At 34.1% G+C, this 16,944-nt stretch overlaps 1 protein-coding gene across 3 annotated transcripts in view; it reads right to left on the bottom strand.

Moving 5' to 3' along the window:
* LOC117332408 (cartilage matrix protein-like) overlaps positions 1 to 16,944 on the bottom strand; it is an 83,307-nt gene that overhangs the window by 48,797 nt on the left and 17,566 nt on the right. For 2 of the 3 annotated variants that reach the window (XM_033891293.1, XM_033891292.1), the window contains 4 exons: positions 9,799 to 9,814; positions 7,671 to 7,718; positions 5,632 to 6,237; positions 4,885 to 4,902 (listed from right to left, as the gene is read on the bottom strand). In XM_033891293.1, coding sequence (XP_033747184.1) covers positions 4,885 to 4,902; positions 5,632 to 6,237; positions 7,671 to 7,718; positions 9,799 to 9,814 — 688 coding nt within the window. The remainder of the gene's footprint in view (positions 1 to 4,884; positions 4,903 to 5,631; positions 6,238 to 7,670; positions 7,719 to 9,798; positions 9,815 to 16,944) is intronic. The other variant, XM_033891294.1, reaches the window with a different exon arrangement.

Genomic DNA, 16,944 nt, shown 5'->3' with positions numbered 1-16,944 from the left:
TGTACCATCTGAAAGTAATTACTAAATTTAGAAGCAAATGAGTACTTGTTACACGTTGTGGTAGTCTATGTGATTCAACTTCAATCTTCCTGTGTGATAGGTTAATATAGGTTGCGGCACCTGAATAGTTAGACATCTGATAACAAGCCAAGCGCCACGTGTCTCTCTGACATAATTTATTTTAAAGAAATAAGCATTATTGAAAAAGCGTAAACAGGTGAACGACAGGTCAGTAACAAGTTGAAAATACTTCAGTGATTAGCTGGACAATGGCAAAAGTACTTAGGTATTTAGATGACCTATACCGTCACACCTACCTACACCTGTATATAGCCAGCGGGGTTTATATACAACATAGATACATTCTGTGTCTCTTAAAGCTGTACAATTATCTACATCTTTTTTTTTCGGAAAGCGAATGCTTTGTTTTCACATTATGTTTTTTATAAAACGAGTATAATGAAATAAAGAATTGCATGTGTTTCACGAGATTTAGAAATCACACTTTAAAGTGTGTTTTTTCTACATAGCTAAATTGTTTCTCAATTCTTTTTGAAAGAACTCAAGACTAAAGAAAGAACTATTCCATTGACTTTTATGGAGATTAATTTAAACTTTAAAAATCAATCACAGGCTTTTAAAAAGAAAATCCCAATGGGCTCAGTCAATTTATTAGAAACATGACATCCTAATAGCGTTACCTTTTGTCCCAAACGAATATGTCAACAAATGTAGACTATAAATAATAATTAACATATCAAATCATTATCATAGTATTTTTAATGAAAAAATAATAAAACCATTAAGTACGAAGTGAATCAAAGTTTGAGTAAAACTGAGTGTGTCCAGAATTTAGGTATAAAATGTTTGGCAAATAATGATGACGCTGAAAAATTACCTGGTCAGTCTACATGTTGGTCATATCAACTTTCGCCATGGAATACTGGACCCGTCGTCACAACTCACTTATCCAGGGGGAAAATGTTATAGATCGAAATATTAAAAGAAAATCGCTATAGAATCTATTTTTAGACTTATCATTTCGAGATATCGAATTCGGGCGATATTATGTCGTCTCCCAATTAAACAAACATCAAGCCGACGACAGAATGTAATAAAATGAGTCTTTGCAATTTTATATGTCTTATACTAATGAGATCATTTATCAAATATACTCGTAATCGAATAACAAAAAAAATGACAAAATATTCACAGCTTTCCTCATGAAACACCTGCGATTGCTTTTTCCTCTTACATAACGCGTATAATTCACTTGAGAGTGGTGTGATCTCTTCATGTATTGATGACGCCTATACATTGTTTTATCTCTTGTATGTGTCAAACCACAACATGGATGGATTGCAGAACAAAACACACCATAAACGATATATATAATATTCACGATGTATAATTATGGAAAGCATTTAGTATAAAATACATGTATTGTGTTTTAATAATGACACAAATGTTCAAACGAATAATATCATAATTAAAGAAGATATGAACGAGTGATTAAAGATCTCGTAACATTCGTAAAGTCTATCAGAAATGTGGCGAACTCAGTATGGTCATGGTCTGGAAAACTGACAAATGTATAGTCAGTAAATTGTATACATTTCAACACGAGTGCGAGACGGACTTCTGTGGGCGACGGAGATCAAGGAATGTTTCAGTCAGGGATACACATGCCAGATATGTTTTGCCAGGTGCTTCCCTGAGGTTACACCATCCTTAGTGACAGCTTCTATTATGATTGAAAGGTGGAGTAGGTCATTAGGTGGTCTTTGATACAGACGTTGAGAGTACAGTCTCATTGAAATAGTTGAGATACCTAAAACACACCTGTGTAAAAACATTTGACAGGGTCAGGGACGTAGGCGAATTTTAGATTTGGACACTTTCCGTAATTGAGATCTAAACTGTGTCTAATTATGAACATCTCATCAAAATTGTCCATCTATTTACAAAAACAAAACAAACAGTACGAACACACACAAAACAAAACATAAATGAAGTAAAGATTAGATTGAAAACTTAAGGTAGTTACAAAGGTTTATTAAAATATACTATATCATGGTCTGCCAAACCTATTCATGCAGGTAAGCCTAGAGGGAAAAACATATTTATCTTCTTAATATCGTTATTTTCTTTAATTAATTTTTTTTTTTTTCATTTTCATTTGCAAGAAAATGGACAATTATACCCTGTGGATACAGGAATATGCAACTGGATCTGAGAGATGTTGAAATAGTAGGAAATAATAATGACAATGCCAGTCAAATGATAATCATAGTAGTCATGTGTGCATTTTAACTGATAATTTGTAATTATTCATATTCGTGCTATCCTTCCATACTGTTGATACTTTATCTAATTGGTGAATATTTAATGGGAGAAATGTTCTTATTCAGTTTTTTGATATTTCACCTTGTTGGTGAATATTTAATGGGAGAAATGTTCTTATTCAGTCGTTTGCTTTTTTTACCTTGGTGTTAAATGACATTCTTTCGTTCGGAAATCAGAAACATGCATTTTCTATTGATGAAATCTTTGTCCTAACGATGATTGCATGAGTGTTTGTGCCTTCATGTTATGAAATTTATGCCGAAATGTACAATTAAGAATTAAGTATTGTCAGGACTTAATACTCGAAGAATTCTGGGTTATCTTGAAAGTAAAACTGCCTTATAAATGTTAAGATTATAACTTTTGCTTCTTGGAAAAAAATACAAGTTTAATTTTGACGACCTAAACTTCATTCAAACGAATGAATGTCAATTTAAATATCTAATTACAGAAATGTTCTCATTCACTTTTTTTACCTTGGTGTTAAATATTTAATCAGAGAAATATTCTTATTCAGTTTTTGATATTTCCTTATTGATTAATATTTAATGGGAGAAATGTTCTTATTGCTAACAATTACTGTAGTATGCCCTAAGGTATTGACTTCTATTTTACTACCTTGATTCTCATTTTGAGAACATGGTATTTATCTATATTTGACCTAGATATACAAGATTATATACCCGGCTATCTGAAATACTAGGGATATCTCAATTTTATTTTGCTTTTTGTTGTTTTGTTGGTTTTTTTTTTTTTTGTGATTTTAATTATTCGAGAAGATGAAATTGAACTGTAAATTAATGCATTCGACACTATCATATTAAAAAATTCGTTGCTTTTATAGTCGTCACACAATAAATGAGAGTCACTATTTGTGGACGAAAATCGAATATAAGCAATACAAAACTGTTTAAGGGGGTTAAAGTAAAATCCAACTTACACCATGTCTCGTACACATGGAACATGATTGGAACACGTGTAATTGAAATACATGAAATTGAAACACATGAAATTTGAACACAAAAAATCAGAACACATAAAACTGGAACACATAAAACTTGAACACAAAAATTGGAACACATGAAATTGTAACACATGAAATTGGAACCTATAAAATTTGAGAACATAGAACAAACAAAAACGGAATATGTACCATCGGAGCAAATACAATTATTGAAACAAATACAATTTGAAAACCTACAATTGGAACACGTACATTCGAAACGTAAAATTGGCACATGTGAAACTGGAATACGTACAATTTGAACACATACAATTGGAAACATGCAATTTGAAGCGTCCATACTCATGAAAAAGATACCAGACTTTCTCGTACTCAACACGTCATACAGAGTAGGCATTACGTTATTGAGGGTAACAACCACCTGGTTGGCGGTAACTAATACGCACCTTCATTGATACAACAAATTAAAACCTTTGAGTATCTATACATTACTGTAAATCACTTATATTTCGCGTGGGATGTATTTTCGCGTTAATTCACGAGGAGAGTCAAACGCTAATTCAAATCCCTCGCGAATATTTATATAAGAATGACAAGAATAAGTGGCGTCCATTTTGAATCTACCGTAATCTTTATTTGGTGAACAGACATCGTCGTTAAAGTAATAATAGAATGATAAATTGTATACTGATATCAGATTGTAATTTTATATCACAAAACACTACATACACTGTATATATGAACGGGCGTGAAAGCTTCATTTACACTAAAACAACTCACTTCACTATCCACAGGGAAATATCGCCGACCTGTTAACGTCATTCGCGAATTTAAAGTCATCTTGAGATCAGAATTCGCGAAATTATGTATTCAGGTATAAGTCGAATGAGGCGAGTTCGCGAAATATAAGTGATTTACAGTATTCATATACAAGTACGCTAAATTATAATTTTCAATGATTCATCTCGAATACGTAATACAGTCTGTTAAACACAAGAATTTAACCAAAACGATCATCAATAGGTTGTTTGTTCGTCATGTAATATTTATTCAATGTATGTTAACCATGTTATCTAAACCTGGTTACCGATCATCGGTTGTTAGACAAACAATAGCTCACTATTCCGGTTTTTGTTGTCTAGGCAACTTTGACCTGGAAGCAGAGATTAAAGCCGCATTTGCACTTCGACCGCATATTACTTATCTAAATCGCCGGATACAAATGCGACGCACAGTGAAACAAAATCGATATCTATATTTGACAAAAAAAAAAAAAAGGCAAAAATTTAGAGAAAAATTAGCATTAACATATCAACGTGACTGAAGTTATACTGTCATAAAAAGTGTGTAACGCAAAAGTTTAAAATTGGTAATATTTATGTATATATATATATTTCAACCACTAAATCTCCCTCATCTTTCCTGTTTTGTCTTAAACATTATCCAATTGCCTTTGTAATTTATCATGAAGACATAAGTGACATCTTTTATAACAGTAATTCAGTCAGTTTGATCAGCAAACTATAATAATCATTGCGTCATACAAAAGCTGCTTTAACGAAGTGAACGCTTACGTTCATCCCGATTTGGAGCTGGAAAAATATCACAAATTACGTGTCTTTAAAATATAGGAAATATGCGTTTAATTTCATGGCATGTCAGTGTATCTATATTGATAATAATAAGATCGATAATGTCGGTAGATAAACATGAGGTACATTTATATCAAACAACACATATATACCAGATTGACATTGTAGCGGTATAGAATCTATATATGATCTTAATGACGTCATGCATCTACTTAGTATGCCATGTTTTCAGACAAAACATTTATTCTTTTTGACTATGATGTAAACAGATATTGATGGAATGCATTTCTTTAAATTGTATACTGTCCCATATTATTCCTACTACGAAAAGTATAGATTGTAGAAACTTATATGTAGACAATTGCAATACTTGGATGTTTCTCAACGTAGTTTTTTAGGTGTTCATTAGTTGCTCAAAAAATTAACATACCAGTAAGATTCATGAAAAACAATTCTGACAACTATATAGACTGTTATGGTTATGATAAAGATGTATTTTAAAATTGTTGTCAAATTATATAAGCATTTTCTCAAAAAATGAAGTAACAAGAAGTAACAAGAAAACCGGTGATTAAAACATGAATATCTTTTATCTTAAAATTATGACTTTTAAAATATCAATTCAAATCATTGTTTGTACCTAAAAAAGAAATAGCATGGTTAATTACACTGTTAATATACACTTTATGTATAAATATGTATAATTAGGATTAGTTGGTATAAACTCACCTTCGCAAGCCCTGTAAGCAACCATTTCAGTCAGAGCTCGAGTATTGAGTTTGTCGAAATTATCCACCTGAAGGTAGTACTTCTCTTCTGGTTTACTAGCAATACCCATAAGTTCACTTGGGTCAATATGGGGTCCTACCCCTATCGAGAATACATGACATCCCATAACTTTTAACTCATCTGCCTCCGCGAGTGTACGAGCTTTTCCCACATCTTTCGTGTATGGATCAACCCGCCCAGGGTTGGTACCACCGTCCGTCACTACAATGACAACATTCGGTACACCTGGGCGGTCCCCGACCCCCGGGGTGAATACTCCCCGCCTAGTCTGGTTTAAAGCTCTATAAGTCACTGTTGCTGGACCAGCGGCGTATATGATTCTTGAAACTGCATTTAAGATTTCGTCTTCGTTTGAAAATTGGTTAAAGTTGAATTCGGTGTTTACAACATTACTAAATGACACAATGGCCACCCGCGTTTTGTCGCGACCAAGTTCAAATTCTTGTAGTACTTCCCTCACAAAATCTAGTTCTCTCTTGAATTCGGTTTCCCCAATACTTCGCGAAGAGTCTATTACAAAAGCTAAGTCAGCTATCTTTCCACAAACTAAAAACAAAAGAAAAATGATTACCTCGTTATTTCTGTTTCTCGAAATTACGCGAATCGAGATCAACTACTAATCAGAATGGTGTGTTTCCACTGAAGGCAAATAATTCAATGTTTAAAAAAAATCATGAAAATATGCCAAACACCCATCCCAACTGTTCCAGCTGATTGTTTCCGTTGTTTGAAAAATATTTCATTCTTCATAATGTGAGTGTCAGATCTTCATATCCATATTTTCGGACATGAACATAATATGCCAAGGAGATATAATACCGTCAAACTTCGCTCTCGAACACTGGTAGAATAGACTCGGAATATCTCGAATTTGTATGACTCCCATTGACTTCGAGATATCGAGTTACGACTGTATTGTGATGACACATTTAATCTACCGTGTTTTATATTAGAACCTCGCTAGCTTCTATCCCGTTTCTAACGCATTGTTAGCTTAATGTCTTTTAATAGCAGATGTGAAATGTTGATAAGGTTTGATTCAAATTAATCAGCAGGTCCATTATATTACAAACGTTTCCTCTGATTTCCATTACTATCATTTTTCCAGAATTGTCAAATCTTATAACTTGAACAAATATATAGACAGGTGAATAGTCTCATACATGAGCACATATTAGGATATTTGATATATATCAGCTACGGAATCTTTCAGCTTGCGATGCTTTCAAATTAGTGCAATGTGTTGCAATACTTTAATAACAGAATTCGCCGAATGACACACGTCAGTTTGTTAAATTGGGAATAACGAACTTTTCCGAAATGAATTATCTTTATTCTATGAACAATTACAGCCTTTTTCTACTGTAAAGTCATGTTTTCATTAACATGGATGTTTCATTTAAGTTCATTGATGGTTTCATCCCGGAAACAGCGTGACAACAGAAGACAACGATATCGCATGTTCCATGAAAGCAAGATAATCATGTGAGATTCTATTGTTGCCGCACGTGAGATAACAATAGGACTATCACTCGTTACGAGCTACACGTTTAATCCAAGTATTCCATACTAACGAGGTTCCAATATATACATATATAAGTCAAGCAGACATTTTGGGGGTTTAGGCATGCAGATGCTGCATATGTGATTAGGTAAGCTTTGGTAGGGATCCGCTGGGAGCTATATTAGATCGGAGAAGAGTGTTAGGGGGTGAACAGGTTGGGATGGGTGTCTTAATGACATATTTGGCACTTTCTATTAACGTGTATCAAATAGTATTCAAATTTAACTTTACCAACATACATGTTACTTTGTCATATGACTTCCATGATTAATAATATAGAAATAACATAAACATATTCTTTACAAAAAAAATCGCCTGACGTTTTCTTTATCTTAAATATTAAAATTAACGATCTTCATTGTCTTTCATAAATTAGATACAAATTATGCGAAAAAAAAGTAGATAAAATACATACCACGTTTTCTCCCTAAGACGGAGTCCTGACGTTTGACTCGAGGTAATCCTACAAATAAAACCCGTACATTAATTGCAAATGTACCAAGACATCACGGAGGACAAGATTGGCCTGTAACGTCCAAATATTTGTAAAATGATTTTATATGACTGTATATATTCCTTATATCGTGATTAAGTTATAAGACTGTATACTATGTATTTATACCTGAGTTTTACATGTTTTCCAGAGATGACCATCTTTTTTTATGATGATTACAATCGGAAAGTAGACCACAGTTGGTAATTACAGTATAGCAGATTAAGATTGGAATTGACCAGGTGTATTAGAGATACATATGCTAATTTTTAAAGGTTATTATTGTGTTCAATTAATGCGCAGTAAATTAATTCCATGAATAACGACCAAATATGCGAGAATATACGATATCATCACAACCTATTATAAATACTCAACAACTACGTCTATAACCAGTACATAATGATGACATTAATACTGATCCAGGATGTTAATGACTTGTGTTGATCATTAAATTATTTTTACTATATCACAGCTGAGGTTAAATATAATCGACAAACCACATACCCTAAGACTGTAATAAATCTTGTTTGACATTCGTTTGGATTTCTCGTTCTCAATCGGCAACATATAGTAGTGAAAATAATAGCTCGAGTTTACTGCATGGCACGAAAGTAAAGTGTTAACTCTTTATTCTGTTTGAAAAAAAAACTCACTAAGCAGAAACTTCCTGGATATGACTAATTATGAAAGGTATGTTAATATATATGTATTTATATATAAAGTATATATAACACAACGTCCACGAAAATAATAAATGTATGATTCATGCAGATACTTTCATTGAACGACGTATGTTTGTAAATAGATCAAAAGGTTCAAGTTAGTTTTGTGAGAATATATGTTTGCCTATCCGTTTGAATTATTATCTTTCATCTACCACAGAATGGAGCCTCATTTTGGGGAATTATACATTCTTGTCAACAAAACTGGATGACTGCACCTACGTATGAAACTGCACTTGTAAATCGTGTCTGGACCAGTGATAACAATCTAAGTACCATCAACAGACGATTCAATTAGCATAGCTTGACATAACACTCTGTCTGACATCAAAATGAGAAAATTTTATTTCTTAAATGCTAAACGTGTACCGCGACTCTGTGTAGTCGATAAACAGTGACGATTAAACCGCTTATGAATGTCACGCAAATTCAGGATGATTATATCCGATGTCCATATTAACTGGGCTGAGTGCATAAAGGCGGTGGATTTAGTGTCGAGATTTATCGTGACATGCTGATTTTGATAGTAGCAAGTGTCCTAGGAAGAAAAGCTCAACATGCGTTTTAAAGCTACAAAACGATATTTAAGATCCATAGACAACTATTACGACAAATATTTAGGATATATTGGTTCTCGCAGCAAATGGTTACGGTACAACGAACCTACTCAAGAACGTAACACCATGATACATTCTGATTTCACTGTCATAATAAATATCGAGTCAGGAAAGAGACAAAACCATATAGATAAACAATATCGACAAGTTCCCGCACATGCTTATCAAAACAAACAATTCTGGAAATGCATACACGACGAACATAATATGGACAGTATTAGACTGACGGCTTACAGGGGCCATGATCTGATCAATAGGGATCATTGAAACTTAACCATAAAATGTTTTGTTCTATAAGGAGAGTGCGGTGTTACAGTGACTAACGTTTGCATTAAAGTTTGTTTTTTTCATTTTTATACTTGCATTCTTATTTATTGAGTAGAATATATTCATAACTGATAATTATGAATAAAAAAATCTAATTAAATGACACAATATTCAAGTAATGGTATTTTACAATTTAGAGAAGTACGCTACAGTAAGAGAAAAAATCGAGCGAATTAGGCGAGTTAAATGAACACAAGAATGATTATATTCAAACATCGTTCTCTCGAAATCTGACAATGACTTCGAGATAACGAGCTCTGGCTGTAGTAGGTAAACATAGATCTCTCTATTATAGAAACAGTCGAGATAACAGTTAACAGTTGTGATTAAAAAGCTTGCGATAGGATATAATCAATATTTGACAAAAAAATGTATACTTACCCAGACTGTTTCCTACCTGAAAAAACAAGTGTAAAACATGAGTATTTCATAGCATTTCATTACAAATAGAACCGTGTCACTCCGTAAGCTTATTGACAGTGGATTGATATACTGTATATATTAGTCTGAGTCAACGATAGAATCAATTTAAGCCAACAAATGTGTTTCTCTAACCTCGAAAATTAGAATCAGTCTTGTCCCAACTTTGTATGGGCCAATAGCCTCGGATATGCGGTCATCGGGACAACGCAGTTGTGGGGTTGTATACATTAGGGCACGGAGAGTGTCACAGATAGCTCAGAAAAAACTCTGATATACAGTAGGGCACAGAAGGTGTCACAGATAGCTCAGACAAAACCTCTGATATACAGTAGGGCACGGAGGGTGTCACAGATAGCTCAGAAAAAAACTCTGATATACAGTAGGGCACGGAGGGTGTCACAGATAGCTCAGAAAAAACACCCTCTAATATTTCATTTACTTACTCTCAGGACATAAAGCGATGTCGTTAAAAAACAAGAGTTGACTGAATTCCCCTATCACTAAATTATGATTTATTTTATGCTCGATGTTTTTATAGTCATTTTAAAGGATGGTAAATACTTTCTATCCATTTTACACGAAATAAAAATATTTCCGGATTTCATCTTTCCCTTTTCTACATTACCTTTACATTAGAGCCTAGTTTAAGACGTGTCAAAACACTTTTCTGATTGAATCAGAATTGTTCAGCTTTTTACAAATCATAAGCTGTATCATTTAAATAATGGAACTTCTAAACCGTTTTTCGAAGGGATAATTTAGCATCAGCATTTTTTAACTTGAAAAGGAATCAAAGATGGGTGTTAAAGGTCCCCTCGGGCCTTTTAAATCAGAATAATTTATCTTGGTATATGAATACAATTTTTGCTATGTTTATCGTATAATTACGCGTGTGAAGTAAACATTACTGTTTAATACCTTTGCTTCGCACCCTAAAATAGAAATGGAGAAACACCATCGCAACTTAAAATAGAAACGGAGAAACCCCTTCGCACCCTACAATAGAAATGGTGAAACCCGCTCCGCACCCTCAAATAGAAATGGAGAAACCCACTCCGCACGCTCAGATAGAAATGGAGAAACCCGCTGGGCGCCCTCAGATAGAAACGGAGAAACCCCTTCGCACCCTAAAATAGAAATGGAGAAACCCGCTTCGCACCCTAAAATAGAAATGGAGAAACACCATCGCAACCTAAAATAGCAATGGAGAAACCCCTTCGCACCCTCGAATAGAAATGGAGACACCCCTCCAGTTACTGTTATAGAAATGTATTACATATATTCACTGCTATTTCACTTATTGACTTTAGATATCGGTTAACACCAGAAGTTATCAACCCTAGAAGTTGACAATCATCTCAGCCGTTTGCCTTTGTGATAATCAGACTTGTAGGGTTGGGGAATCCTAATGTTACCCTCATCCAAAGTCAAATAATCTTTTAAATGTGTGTGATATATCATATAGCCCTTAAAATGTGTGTGATAGATCATATAGCTTTTAAAATGTGTGTAATATATCAAACTGATTTGAGGTAGCATATTTAGATAAAGTTCATTTTAAGTAAATAAAATGTTGTTTAATACACCATACTTACGTAATCTACCATATTACGCAATACGTTAAGGGAGATGGCTTTAATACCGCTGATAATATCAATGCTACCGGCATATCTACTTAATGACGGATAAATACCCCAAACTGGGCAAAGGAAAAACATGGGTGGCATTTCACGTCCAATCCATTGGTTATATAAATAATCAGCTCACTGACGTACCAGTGATAACCCTATCTACTGTACATATCACTCTATACATCATGTTAGAATATCAGGCTCCTCAAATTACACTACCTTGAAGTGGAATACGGCAACATGACACCAAGGTGAATCAGTAAAATTGACTGTCAAAGGAGGTGGTCAGGAATTATATTAGTGGATAACCCGAACCAAGGAAAGAATACGGCATTCACAGTATTTACTGGGATGATTAATTAACTTTGAAGCAATTGTGAACTTTCTAAGGACTCTAGTGATCAACATCAGTACGGACGAAGATTAACAACTAACAGGACACTCTTCTGTATCAAACCAGGGGGGGGGGGGGGGGGGGGGGCAACTATTATAATGTTTTATGTTAATGTAGGTAAAATCAGAGGCAGAATGTAGAATTCCAGAAGGAAATTCAGGAATACATTTTCTGGGATCTATTCCAATCCAAAACTATGATTGATTACACAATAGCGTACATATGAATATGTTTCATAGCATAAAGAGGAGTCTGATCAAACAAAGACCATCTACCTTATGACAAAGGGATGGGAGCAAACATAAGAAAATTGTTCACATGTGTATCAATTACACACTGTATTACGTTAGACATGTTGAGGTAAAGCCTTAAGGGATAAACCTGTCACATGACTAAATAACAAGGAAGATCGATAATCCAACAGAAATCACTATTATCGAACAGAGCACGTGAATCCTCCGAGTCACGCGTGATTAGTTTGAACGAATCCTAGAATAACAACAAACTCGGTAATATTTTGATACTAGTGAAAACTGAGAATAAAATGTCTTTGAATTAAGATTCAGAATCCTAAATATCGCAGACGATAAAGCAGCCATCAAATATCTTTTCCTAAAATGCTGAAAATAATTCAGCTGAAATAGTCCAGGATTGTATCGTCAAGCTGAGGGGCCCTCCCATCAGTGTGTTCTCAAAGTGCCGTACAGGAAATTGTGCAGACAATGTTGTTCTGAGCGTGAAGGTCAAAGTGAAGGGTATAGTCAACAATTGTGTACAAATGTCACTACAGAGTCTCCGCTATGTACTGTCCGTAACATGCGAGTCGGGGAAACGCTAGGCAATGTTCTCACGGTAAATAAACAATCAATTGACACTACTGAATGTCAGGTATAGTTTTAATTGAACCCGTGTCATGATGAAACCTGCTACCTGTTTCTGTCAACGTGCAATACTGGTTTGGCGCGAGTTAAATATTTTATTGTTAAATTATTCATTGATGAATTAGAGGAAATCGCTTTGTTGACTTCCATGGTGTAGGATGTATTTCAGTAATTTTAAGTGTTTTAGCTGCTTCATTTGTGATGATGTTTGATTAAAAGTGAAACCTTACACCATATACCACCATATAACACCATATAACACCATTTAACACTATATAACCTGCATCACTCAACTTAAGTAAACCACAGTACATCACTTCGGCACCAACAGACATATCAAACGAACTTTTCCCATTTCTTTAAAAAATCGGAAAACATCATAAGTTGATAAAATGATATTGTACTTTAAGGTCACGATACATTCCCGAACTATTTTCTCACCCATGTCAAGGAAAAACGAACGCTTTAGAAGGCCTTGTTTATTTAACACTGTCAGTTTTTATGCCCAGAGAATGGCAACAATGTGCACGGGGATATAAATCAGCCCTTTGACATATATACAAATTTATGTTTAAAAGATGACACCTTGTGTTGTCACCTGAAAATTGCCGTGACGGTATTAACATGAACTCGGATGATATTAGTTATACACGGCCTATTTAGGTTAAAGAGACCTGGTATTGCTTGCATAAGTGCCATGATGCACGAAATGATCAGATATGTCTAGTCACCTCACACATCCTTCACCTTACTCGCTATCAGTGACCACATCAGTAACATAACCAACTGACAAATCACAACTCCCATTTTCAAATATAATCTTACATTAACGAATGAAAAGGAGGATTTCGCAAAATAATAACTGATGAGTTTAATAAATTGCATCATCTTCAGAAATATTGTCCCGAGCCGAAAATATTACCGCTTATATAACTAGTAATAAAAATATTGTCCCGGACCGAGTATATAACCGGTACATGTTATATACACAAATGTTTGTCTTGACATATTATTTCCCTAGTAACTTGTAGATGCTGGCCGGTACTTAGAGGTGAGATTCAGCAGTCAAAACATAACCAAACCTGAAAATTAACCATGCGGTTAGGGTCGATTTTATCTGCATCAGACAGTAGGATTTGACTCTACCAAAGGCATAAACACTTATTTTATTTTTACCTTAAAATGCAAAGGGCGGTTGTGAATAGTATTACACAAAAATGGTATAAAGGAGGCATTTATTTTGCCCAAATCTAAATGCTCCTATCGGATAAATATATATTGAAAAAAATACCACTTGATCTGTCATTTAGATGACCCTAAAAGTCACTAGAGTTAGGTACATCAGAGAAAAAAGAATTCCATGAGATTTTTTCACGTGTTGCACCCTTACAAAATTACCCTACATATTACCTCTAATAAAGTCACAGCTCTGAAGGATAGGAAAACTTTTTTTTCTGTGATTTTTAGAGCTGTGAATACCATGGTAACAGCTTAAAAAATCCCAAAAAATGCAAAAATTTAAAATCCGGAATCAATTTACAATGTATTAATTTTTGTTTTAACAAACGTGAAGCCTGTATGTACTACTTCATACTGAATATACCAATTATAGTGTACATTTATTTTTTTCATTTTTATGCATATCATAATACAGGAGTTATTTGTTTAACAAAAAAATTGCCCATGGCCAGGCTGTCCTACTGTAGTGTGCTACCAGAGTTACCACTGATAACTAATGCAATTGGCCCTGTCACACTGTTGCGTATCGTACTACGTATGCCAGCGTATGAAAAGTTATCACCCATACGCTGGTATACGCTAACATACGCTAGGGGAACGTTAGGCATAGGTTGTATACGTTTCAAACACGCTGGCATACTCTAGCATACGCTGGCATACGCTGACATACGCTTTCAATACGCTTTCAATACGCTGGCCATACGCTACTCATATGTTCAATACGGTAAGTATACGCACAATTCTGTATTTTCAAGGGACTTTTGTGCGTATGAAAATTATATTATGAATTTTCATACGCAACTCATACGTTTCTCTCATACGCAACAGTGTGACAGGGCCTTAAAGGTATGTCGGTTCCTGTGTACGTGAAAATGGGTGACGACTGCATAATCTGTATTTGGGCGTGAACTCTCCTGCTAACTTTAGACAACATTACCATTCATATCCTTGTGACACCGGGATTCTTTTGTTATACATTTTTAATGTCATAAGTGTCTGGAGCTCTAATTTTTAATGTCATAAGCGGTACACTAAAATTATTCATACTTGCATTCCTTTCATTATCGCTGTCACAGCATGCAGGCTGTATCAGGCATCGTATTGGGCCAGAAAGGTATAGTATCATATTCTCGGGCTCTTCTCTTTCCCTTTTAGATCAGTTTCGACTTAGAAAATATTCTTTGCTCAATAAATATTGAAATATATAAACGTTCATATAGACTTCAGCTCGAATCAGAAATGTTAACGAAAACTGCTCCCCTGTAATTGTCAATATTTCGATGTAAAAGAAAAAAGAAAATCACAAATGAACAATGAGTCATTAATATGTGAAATTTGTTCTCGATTTGAGATGACAAAATAAGTAATTGATATACGAAATTTGTTTTTGATTTGAGATGATATAGTGAGTCATTAATATGTGAAATTTGTTTTTTATTTTAGTTGACATAATGAACCATTAATAAGTGAAATGTTCTCGTTCTAAGATGACATTATTTAAGCATTGATGTCATTTTTTTAGTTTCATCGGGGTATGAAACAAATTGTGTTTGCAAACTGTATGAATCCGCGTAGCGGATTCTTAACCCATTTTGTTTCATACCCCGATGAAACTAAAAATGATTGACATCAATGCTTATAATTAATTTTTGAAAATGATTTTCTAATTTAAAACATGTTTTATGTACAATTTTACTGGTTTTAAATGGGATTCTTTTTCTCAAATCAATACGCAACGTCAATTGTCGTATTGTGACGTCACATTTTTCGCGCCATTCTCGGAATTTCTTTCATAGAAGAATGAAAAGAATTTTTCGACCAATCACATTTGAGTATTTACCATGAAGACAAAGAAAAATTGAATTATTATTACTTATCTCCGACTTTCTAAGTTTTACCTTTAACGAGTGTTTACATGATTAACATTGACACAATGTACGGATCACTTTCATTTCTACTGAATCATGCTCAACTTTAGTATACATTGTAAGTTAATATCACATAGGACATACGACATACTCGCAAAAAGTAAAACATAGATGTATATATATATCAAACCGTAGAGAAAACACCGAACTACTTCAGTTAATGCTTGAATACCTCTCAATATCTTTGTTTTTTATCGTGTTTATAGACACTAAAATATGTCCTTATGTCTACATACAAGGTAGTAATACCAAAATATGGTTATCAAACATGTTCAGTAAACGTGCTTGTTTACATTCAAGGAGATAAATTTACAAATTTATGATTGATTGTGATAGCGTAACGAAGCGTACACAACCGTACATATATGTCTTAACACGTCTCAATTCTACATGTGTTCACATGACACAATTGTTCATATGTGTTCACATAACACAATTGTACATATGTGTTAACACGACACAATTGTACATATGTGTTAATACGACACAACTGAATATATGTGTTAACACGACACAACTGTACATATGTGTTAACACGACACAATTGTATATGTGTGTTAACACGGCTCAATATTATATACCGGTATCTTATGTATGTTAACATAAGACAATTCTACATATATGTTAAATAGCACAACTGTTACCAGGATACAACCCACCGCTAATCCATGAGCTATATTTAGTCACTGTTATGTAAGCATATTTCATTTCAAAATATTTTTCTTTGACCTTCAAAAATCTCTGAATGACGTTAGTGTCATACACTGTAAACTCATGCTAAATTACCTACTTTAGATCAGACTCATAAATTATTTGCACATAATACAATCGTTTTCAATGTCCAGTTTGTGACCAATCGGAGTCTATCCTACTGTTTTTCTTTAAATAGACCTGGTCTCGTAAGCGTAGATAATCTGGCCATATCAGCTAAGTTGTAAAAGACGTAAGCTTACTACATTGGCCTCACTCAATAGAGGGCAATTGGCTTTAAATATCCGTAACAGATTTCCCCTTAGGTGTCGACTTTGAAA

This window comes from Pecten maximus, chromosome 8 (genome assembly GCF_902652985.1).
Source record: "Pecten maximus chromosome 8, xPecMax1.1, whole genome shotgun sequence".
Taxonomy (NCBI): domain Eukaryota; kingdom Metazoa; phylum Mollusca; class Bivalvia; order Pectinida; family Pectinidae; genus Pecten; species Pecten maximus.
This window is presented reverse-complemented; position numbering and strand designations above follow the sequence as displayed.